The sequence below is a fragment of the Argopecten irradians genome, chromosome 6 (genome assembly GCF_041381155.1).
Source record: "Argopecten irradians isolate NY chromosome 6, Ai_NY, whole genome shotgun sequence".
NCBI classification, from domain to species: domain Eukaryota; kingdom Metazoa; phylum Mollusca; class Bivalvia; order Pectinida; family Pectinidae; genus Argopecten; species Argopecten irradians.
Genome location: NC_091139.1, coordinates 13,782,209 through 13,792,427, shown reverse-complemented (window position 1 = coordinate 13,792,427; position 10,219 = coordinate 13,782,209). Strand labels below are relative to the sequence as shown.

The 10,219-nt window shown below is 34.6% G+C and overlaps 2 protein-coding genes across 5 annotated transcripts in view; one reads left to right on the top strand and one right to left on the bottom strand.

Annotated features, from left to right (window-relative positions):
* Nucleotides 1-156: 156 nt before the first annotated feature.
* LOC138325057 (uncharacterized) lies at nucleotides 157-7,824 on the bottom strand. Of its 4 annotated transcripts, none has more exons than XM_069270421.1 (8): nucleotides 7,707-7,824; nucleotides 4,807-4,907; nucleotides 3,686-4,259; nucleotides 3,109-3,324; nucleotides 2,382-2,657; nucleotides 1,526-1,708; nucleotides 787-945; nucleotides 157-364 (listed from the first exon to the last, which is right to left on the bottom strand). In XM_069270421.1, the coding sequence occupies exons 2-8, from the start codon at nucleotides 4,897-4,899 to the stop codon at nucleotides 306-308; spliced, it is 1,560 nt and encodes a 519-aa protein (XP_069126522.1). In that variant the 5' UTR covers nucleotides 4,900-4,907; nucleotides 7,707-7,824; the 3' UTR covers nucleotides 157-305. The 4 variants fall into 4 exon arrangements, with proteins under 4 accessions (XP_069126522.1, XP_069126523.1, XP_069126524.1 ...); XM_069270422.1 differs by lacking the exon at nucleotides 7,707-7,824 and adding an exon at nucleotides 6,392-6,716 and having other exon boundaries at nucleotides 3,124-3,324; XM_069270423.1 differs by lacking the exon at nucleotides 7,707-7,824 and adding an exon at nucleotides 6,392-6,690 and having other exon boundaries at nucleotides 3,109-3,291.
* Nucleotides 7,800-10,219, top strand: part of LOC138325055 (TBC1 domain family member 2B-like) — a 32,416-nt gene continuing 29,996 nt past the window's right edge. The window contains exon 1 of the mRNA XM_069270417.1: nucleotides 7,800-8,228. Coding sequence (XP_069126518.1) covers nucleotides 7,819-8,228 — 410 coding nt within the window. The 5' untranslated portion in view covers nucleotides 7,800-7,818. The remainder of the gene's footprint in view (nucleotides 8,229-10,219) is intronic.

The following is a 10,219-nucleotide window of genomic DNA, read 5'->3' as shown; positions in this document are numbered from 1 at the left end:
TATTCTACTGAAAGTAGTTTCAATATAAAGCTCCACATTAAAATGCAGTCACTGTCTAGTTTGTCTATTATTCTTTCATGGCATGCTGTTACTTTTGGAATAATCCAGAAACAATCTGCTCTTCTGCCACCATCAAATACAAAGTTGATGCAAGTCTTTATAAGTATGAAAAAAACTATTTATTATAAAGCACATCTCTATTAATACTATCATATATTCATCACAACAGCCACAATGAACACTGGGAAATACGTTGGTTATACACGATGGTGTCACCGGCTGTATCCAATCCAACCCAAGTCAGCTCATCTTGACTTCATATTGTCTTCCATAAGGACATCACTTGCACGATACAGTGTCCTTGCTGAAAATAATATATTCGTAAATAGTAAATCTACATTTTTAATCGTTTCATAACAATGTTCTGCAATATTGAACACAAACACACGTCGCTGTATAATGTACAGCGATAAGTAAAAGGACATGTTAGTATCATCCTGTTACCCAGTGACTTATCTGACATTGAATGTGACTTTTGTAAAGTTTGTTGATTACGTTGTTTGATCTTTACAATTCAGAAGATTTGAACTATTAAAATATATGACCATTATAGGTATTCCCAGGGTAGCAAATATTTTAAATGCACGAAACCAACACAAATTGCGTTGCTTTCTTTTCTTTCTTCAAACACAAGTTATCTTTAGTCATGTTCAACAGTTACAGAAGTCACTGACTAACAAGAGTGAAAGAAATACCATAATTATACAATTGACCAGTATAATTTACCTTGAAAGTGAATCTTCATCGGGACGGTAGCTTTGTCGGGTTGGTACTTGTGGGCCCGTGTGATATTTGGTGATAATTGAATATGTTCTACGACTGTTTGCTCTGATGGATGACTCAGGCTTGATTCCTTCTGAGGTTCTTGATCGTTACTTAGAAATTCTGAAATCAATATGAAATGTTGTATGCAAAGCTTTGGCATCTATATCGACCTTAGATTCCAATAAAAAAATGTAAATTAATGGTTAGATGTGGTTTTCAGCTTGCATCACTCACGACAATGGTCATCTTTGATTAAAATATGCTCGAAATCATAAAAATGTAAATCCAACATTTAGCATTCTGTCGCAATATCTACCCCTGGAATATGTCAAGAGTAAAACTGGTGGCTTTTAGAAGGAAAACGACTGTCCAATCACAGGCATTCATAGATTCCCTTTGAACAGAGAGCAACGGTCAACAAAAACTTTATAGTATACCCTTATTCGAATCTTTTAATGTACATCAAAGGACCAAACTACCTGTCTCGTCTGTTGTCGCACACATCGCCTTCAGTTTTGTTATGACATAATCAAGGGGTGACTATAACGACAATGATAGTAGTCCCTGGAATATCGAAGACGGACAATAAGCAACTTCACTAGCCAATGGTATTCAGTACGATGATCTCCCTGAAACGGAGAATGTCGTGCTGAATATGGAATATACATCCCACTTCCAGATGTACCGACAGAAACATTACCTTTGATGACATGGCTTTCTTTATCGGGTCTGATGGTAACATCTTCCTGGCTCAAATCTATACAGTGTACGTCATTCTGTGTGTCATTTGGGCAAACACGGGATTTCTTCACTTTCCTCGGTCTGTTCGGTGATTTGCCTTTTTTACTCAAATGATTTGTTTTCTTCCGTGAACTCCTAGAATCTGTTGGATATGTCAATAAATAGATGTTTGTGTCCATTAGAAATGTTCGTATCGGGAACTTTTAACATATCGATCATTTGTTTCGGACATGTTTTCAGGTGTGGGACTTTTTCATTTACTGTGTATTTTTCATATTTACTTATATTAAAAGTAATGATGCGTGCACAAAGTGAATAATCATTTATTATTTAGCGTACATAACCATTGTCAAATGCATCGGATATTAAATATAGCAATCGCGAACAAATGGTTTTCTTTATTATCATCTATTATTTTGTAGTTTTTTCCCCAGCATATAAACACGAAAATCCAATCGCGAACAAATGATGAATTGTTTTTAAATTTTAAAGATGCTTCCCCACCGACAAATGGTATTTTTTCACTGTCAAAAACAGGAGCAGACGATTCAGTATTTTTCTTCAGTTACAAAAGCTACTTACTTTACACCATAACCACTATTGAAAAGTTGGAGCTTCTAATTTTACTTCAAGTTAAAAATATGAAAAATAATTGATTGCATCCCAAAAAAAATCCGTTGCACTATATCCTATTATTTTATATAATTTTTTGTGTGTTAATTAGACATATATATACACGATTGAACACCAATTATTGTTCAAATAATGAATATCATTTATGTTCTGCCTGCGGTCGAGCAAATTTAAAAATTTACCTTGTGTTGACTTGTGTTGTTGCCGACTGGCGTCGTTTCCTGGCCGACATTCACATCCAGACACGTTACTTCTTTCTATCTTAGCAATATCGATGTCGGACTTCGATACCAAAGCTGTCAAGTCCAGTCTAGGGACACATTCTGGCCTCTTCTGACGAGACGATACAACTTTAAAGTATACCGGTCCTTTGTTTCCTCTCTCCTCCGTACACAGGCGAGGGCTGGATTGTGCTGGTCCTTCCATATTGGATACGATCGTTCTATGGATCAGACCATCTACAAATTAACGAGGAGACAAAATGGATTAATTAATGATCGCATATCTTGATGAAAACAGTTGTTGTTTTTGTTATTGTTTTTTAATCAATTTTTATTGGTTTTGTTTGTTTTGTCTACATATCTTTCATCCATTCCTATTTGAAAAAGTTATATAAAACGTATTTTTTTAACAAAAAGACATTCAAATATATGATCTTTTTCAATGTTAACTCTTGATGTCAAAAAAGCGAAGAAATTTCTGTTGTTTTTATTTGGTTTGTCTATGTATTTTTCATCCATTCCTATTGGAAAAAATACGTAAAACGTGCTTTTTAATCAAATAGACATTCAAATATACATGTATGATGATCTTTTCAATGTTCACTCTTGATGTCAAGAAAGCAAAGAATAAAGGAAAGTATCATAAATATATTTGACTACATAACAGAGTGACTTCTATATTAATTACCTTGCTCGGTAATACCATTTGAGAAGTCGCTGGAAATGGTTTGGACGACATTACTTAAAGGTGTTGTCTTCGCCGTATCAATAGAGGAGCCCAGTTTGATCGGGATTACCAAATTAGTGTCGTGGTTTGTTGAGCCACCTTTCAAAGCCGTGGATGATATATGTCCGTCTATGAGATTTGTGGCTGGCGTATTCGATCGGTTTGGTGAAAAGATAACTGGAAAAGAAAACCGAACACCTTGTCAAATTTAAGAAAACGGAAAACTTAACAGATGCAATGATAAGAAACTTCACCGAAAGCGTTTTTTTTTTTTGTATTTTTGTTTGTTTGTTTGTTTTTGTTTTTTTTTTGCGAATTTAACGACTTAACCACTTCAAATGTCATCCATCGAATCGAACAGCCCAGATTCTCAGCTCTTAAAGCTCTAGCGAATTAAGAAAATTTATTTAGCTAGTATGTAAAGTTTCTCGAGAGAAGAATATTAAGGATACTAGATCAAAGTAAAATACGCAACGATACGATACATTGCATATATATCTGTCAATTTTACAATAATGGTAATGACCTTGATACTGACCTCGTATTTCAGCGTCTTCTACAGTAGCGGTGTGATACTGAACTCTGGGCATATAAGTAGGGCACGGTGACTCTTGGAGAATCTGGTCCGGAAAGCGACGCGAGTTCGTTGTTGCCATCAATCCACTCGACCTGTTAATCTCTGTGTAGTTGGTTCTATTGACGCACATACCTGCTGACTTACAAGAGTTTGTGTTAGAATTCCCAGCAACAGGTGATGTGTCATCGTCGGTTTGGCCGGTGACTAAAGAGTCTCTGTTGTCGCTGTTGTGGAGTTTTGCATCTTTTTTATTGTTCTTCTGCTGAAACGATTCTTCTACTGAAGCGACTGTTTCAAATATTCCGTTACCACGACGAGACACTTTACAGGTTTCCATTGGGATGTCTATTCCTCGCATGTCCATGGTGGCTTTGAGTCTCAAATTCATACAACGGAGTCTAGTCACTTCTTCGTAGATGTTTGTGTGCCCATAGAATGTCTCCTCTCTATCCAAGATGGCAGCCATATCCATGTTTTCTTGTCTTAACCGATCTACTTCTGCCGTGACATTTGTCTGTATGTCCATATTCATCATCTGTCAATAGAATACACGGGCAATTTATTAACGATTTACCATCTTAAACAGACGAAGTGAATATTTGTCATAACTAAATGTGCAATCAATTTGCTTAATCGTGATTTCATTTATCGATTCTAATATCTAAACAGTCGTGCGTTTCTTGTATTGTCTTCTCCTGTTATTGTATTGATAGTTACCGGGGTAGAATGTGTTGCATTCGATAATAAAATAATTTGGGTTAGAACGCTGTTATTTTGCAGTTAGTTAAAGGAGAATACTTTCAAAGTTTTGTGGCAAATGTAAGTTTGTGCTTAGAAGCCTAACATGCACCAATCTAATTAAAATCAAGTTAATCAACACTGTCAATGGCTTCGTTCTAAGTTTTCAGTCAGATGCAACGGAAACAACCAGCAAGCCACATATAGACGATTTCAATCACATTGATTGTAAACGAACACATTTCGAAGGAAGAAATAGAAATAATTCGTTCCTTCATTTACAATACGGTATTACCATACTACACAAACTCCATAAATTAGCTTATAGTAAGTTATTAACTTACGGTATTCCTTTCAATACGTTGTCGGATTTCTTCTATTTCTCTTCTGATGTCCTTTTCATCTGTGTAACGTTGGAATTTCAGGGGAATGTGCATTCGCTTACCTGTTTTGAAAGAAAATGGATACCATTCAAGTTTCACTACTATTTTTATAGTACATGTATTTGTCATAAAGACTACACCTATAGATGTCCATTATTTTCTTTAATATCCACCTTCATATCATAGTTCTTCATATTTAAGATTGAACATAACTATACAGACATTTTACTTGAAATGGCTAAAACTAACCGCATGTTGCGAATACTATCATTTTACGTTTGCAACTTGTCCGCACATTTGTTTCTATTCTCGTTGTAGTTTTCACGGGCAAATTTTATACAATTTATTTATTTGGTCATCTCGAAACATGCACGAAACAGATAAACATGTAGAAGATTTTGATTTAAACATATTTTTATTGTATCAAAATATACAATGGGAATGGGCACAAGTTATCCGACTTATATAAAGCCCTTTCCCAATAGAAGTTTACATATACATTAAACATTAAACAAGATGCGATTTTATCTACATATATACAATTTAATATACATCAGAGAGAGAGAGAGAGAGAGAGAGAGAGAGAGAGAGAGAGAGAGAGAGAGAGAGATGGAGAGAGGAGAGAGAGAGTACTTAGTTTATGTACGCACTTCTATACATATCGATAAAGGTAAATTTTTTTTTCGGATGCTGACAGCAGAAGTACACACTAAACACTTCCCAATGCTTTCTGCTTTCATTGTCCATCACATTCCTTGCCAAAGGCATCAATCTCCGTTCGCTCCTTGCGTCCTTGAATATACCTTATCACTTTTGTCGTCAACATCCGAGAAGATACTGGTATAAAATAGTTCCATAATTGCTGCAATTTTATTATAGTTTAGAGAGAATAATCATACATTTATTTGATGTTATACATATTCAATATAAGTGAACCAACTAAAATCTGTTTGTATCTATAATGAATTTCTGAGTGTTATTAGTGTGATATCCACACTGACATATCCGAAAATCTATTAAATTTGATAGGAACAGGTCATTGTTTAAAGTGCTACATTTGTTTCTTAGCCTGGCATGTAGTATATTAGGTTTTCGACTTCCAATGAAATAGTAGTAATTAGGGGCTGGTGTACTGTTAATGTTAATAGATTTTTTGAATACCGATAACGAAACGCTTTGTCGAATTTCTAAATCTAGTTGATTCCAAAGTTGAATAGTAGATTTTGTTAGTTGAAGTCGAAAGTTCGGTAGAGAATAATTATTTGCGTCACGGAGATTATAATGTGTATTTTCAGAGACTAGAGGAGGTACTAAATTAGATAGATATAAGGGTGTTAATTTGTTAGTTATTTTGTAAAAAAGTTGTTATTTCCTCCGAGAGCGGCGATTAGCAAGAGGCTCTAGATAGTCCGCTTTCAGAGTATAGCGAGTGTCTTCTAGCATAGGACGGTAAACCGGTTATTATTCTAGCATTTTTTATAGATCATGTAGAAGATCTATTTGGGTTTTTTTTTTTAAAAAGCCCCACCGTACGTGTAATACTCACTCATATCGATAGATTTTGTATGTGCTGTCTGCCTTCAGTTTTTCTTACTTCTTGTCGGATAAGCTACCTCTTTTTTAACTTTAAAGTTTCCCGCGCGGAAAAGTTCGCCAAATGCAGCGATGGACTGTCGCGAAACTATTGGCGTTGCTAAGCGGAACGTCATATCCGGTCTCGTGATTGCTATTGTCTTGAATCGCGGAATGTCGGGGTTTTCCGGTATTCTTCGTTATTAATGTTCTCCCACGGTCCTTCATTCAATTTTTCATTACGACCGCATCGGACCACCTTTTGAGAATAGCATTGAAGCTTATTTTATTACACTGAATAAAATGAACCATTCTATAAGTTGGTTCTCCGATGTGCTCTGTGAAAAAAAGGAAAAATAAAAAAAATACGGGGAAACCTCCACCAAAGGTCGCAAATTTATCGGATTTTCAAAACGGTCACCTTTAGGTCGAAACGGGTCGTTATGCGCCATACCTCTTCGAGAACAAATACATAGTCATGCATTCACATGTTAAGATTTAGAAATAAACGAGTCTTTTTGTACTTTTAGTCCATTAAAGCCAAAACATTATTACCGGAACAGCCGCAATCATGTATATATACTACACATTACTACTACCCTTGACCATACATTATTGTAGTTTTTTTGGTTTTTTTTTGAAATTTAAGAAGTCATTGTCGTAGTAAAAGTTTTACGAATTTTAAGTGAGAGGGTTGATATGACAAAATAAGAAAGTATAAAAAAAATTCAAATTGAATTATGGTTCATTTTTGTTTCTTTTTCACCCACAAGTAGCGCTTTGTCGTAGATCTACCTCACTCGAGTTACATGTATTTCATAATGATATTACAATTTTTTACGATCATAACGTTAGAGTGTAGAATGTCTCTTTCCCAGATTATCATTTTAAGCTTAAAATTGTCAATATTTGTATCTACTTTTATATTTCTTATTTTCCCGCAATTAGTTTTAAAGTTTCCCAGCAGTTTTCTTCTAGTAAATTGAGAAAGTTCTGTGCGCGCACATGCATGCAGCATCACCGATTCATTATTATTTTTAACTTTCCATATTTCGGTTAAGTTACAATCGCAACTGTTCTGATTTGAGCTAATTTTAAAATTGATTGATAAAACAGTAGATGTAGTTTAAAGAATGAAAAGAAAGGAAATTTCAGTGGAATATTAATGTTCATGAATATTGTAAGATGAATCGCCTATATATAAAAAATATGGTGACATACGTCGGCAACTGGTTGATCAAATTCAGTTTTACGTTTAAGATAAATAGAACTTGATGAATGATACGTACTTGAACGGTGTACATCTGAAGCTAGTTCAGATCACACGGCTATGTTTTGTCATTTTGAAATGACCCCTCACCTCCCGCTGTGTTGTCATAAGATATAACTTCCGGGACAAATATGGATCCTTCGGTGGGAGGGCCCGGAGTAGACGGCTCACAGAACGAGTCGTCTGCTCCGTATTCCCCCGATGTTTCCGAAAATAGCTCTACAGAAATGGATTCTTCAACAGACGCCGACAAAAATGGGGTAGATGACAATTCCAAAGAAACAGTTGTAAGTCGAGCGGAACAGAGTGAAAGTAACTCGGTCAACCCGGAAGCTAAACTTTTCGGTTGGCTGCAAATTCCCACACGTGGTATTATCAAAACAAACAGACAGCGCTTCTGTGTTTTTGGAGACAGCACGTGCAAGCTTTACATCTACCGTAATCAGCATGATTTTCTGCCTCTGGATGAAATTGATATTTCTAGGGCATCCTTTCATTTTAACGCTGGAAATACAGGAAAGCCCGGCAGTTTTGAAATCAGGTACGAATAAACACTGTTGACATTTTGTATATTTTGTACTACAATTTTTAGCATGGTGAAACATCTTTTATGTTAGTCTGATGCCTAAATCGAGTATTTTCTTAGTCTATTGCAACATTTTTTCCCTGATCAATTAATAATATTGTTCTAGTTCTAAAGTGTTAATTATATATGAAATTGAATTACTTGGAAAGTATTTTTTTTGTTATTTTTGACAAATTGTTTTCAGAATTTTTCTAACATTTAATACAAATGGTGTTCCATCATCCTCTTCATTGATAAATCACATTATCATCATCATCATCATCATCATATCATCATCAACATCATCATTGTCATCAGCATATTTATTGTCATCCTCACCTACTCCAACAATGTTAGAGGTAAAGCATGACGAGACGCTTTTGATCATTATGTCGTGTTGGTATTGCCAATCAGAAGTTTCTCAATAACGACGTCTAATTTTATTGGATTACATCCTCACAATCATCACAACCTTCTTCCCCTCCTCCTCATCATCATGATCATCATCGACCATCATTGTATGACCATCATCATCACTACATTTATACAGTGCTCCAGTTAATCAAGATGCTTACATAGATTAATTTCCCATAAAAAAATATTATGAACATTTACTAATTACCCTTACAATATTTGTAATTAATAAGAAGAAATTTATTAAAATTGAAAGAATTTCAGTCATGCTCAAAAATCTGCATCAACTGTAGTCCTCTTGTTTCAGAGAAATAATGGCAGCACATTAATCTACCACAGTAAAATTGCATATGCCTTCTTTCCTTTGAGATGCATTAATTATTACGTCGCCATGTGACATATATAATATGGGATATAATGCTGATGTTATAAGCTTCACTATCACTCAGTTGTAAATTCTGTACAGTATCATCATGATTTTGGGCCCATGAACTCTGTATAATGGTACATGTTGAATTTAAGGAGGTTTGAGAACTGAGCTGCCTTAATGTTGGTAGATTCCTACGTCTCCTATAATTCAAAATTCACTTAGTCACCAACATTAAATATTGGTGCCTAGATATTCTATGGTACATTTGGGGGCTGATATCAGGTGAAATCTCCAATCGAAAATGGGGATATTTTTTCCCAATTTGTATCTAAATTACCCAATTTATATATATCAATTACAAACTTACAGTAGATTTAAAATGATTCTAGATTGCAAAAGAACTATATTGATATACATATGATTTTATTTATAAAATAATGGAAGAACAGTATGTTTCTAATTAAATATGAATTTTATTGTTAATGACTTCAAATCATCAAAGTCTGGTTTGGACTAAAGTTTGACTTTTGAGACATCAGGGCCTGATAACTGAACTGTATAAAAAATCCAGGATACACATCCTCCATCACACATTTACTTCCTTGTAAACTTAAATTAGATTTATGTGACAGCTGACTTTCTTATGTAAGTTCCCCTGTTCTGTTACAGCCGTTACTTTAATGAGGAACAAAATTATTTTATATCTCATTTATATTGATCTCAGGAAACATTTATACAATACACGGTGTACATGCTGAGAATACAGATTATAAACTGTAGGTTGTCCTTGTACATGTGATTATAACATGTACAGTGATATATACCATAAATACTAAAAGCAAAGCATTGTTTTATTTTTACTACTATTTTGTTATAGGTAACATCACATTATTCTGTCTTTGCATATTACAGAGTTAGCTCCCTTTCGGATATGTAACGGTATCAATTGTTACGTCATTATTTTGTGAAAGTAATTTATGTTGTTTTTTCCCAAAAGTATAACATTATTCTGACAAACACCTGACATCATAATCAATATTTAACCTACACTCACAAAGGCAGATATCATGATACCCAATACCTGAAACATTTGATATCAAGGTAGCTGCTGTATAACATAGGGAAACATGGTTTATCATTAGGACTTATCCGTATCATAATTAACAACGTGGCTATGTAATTA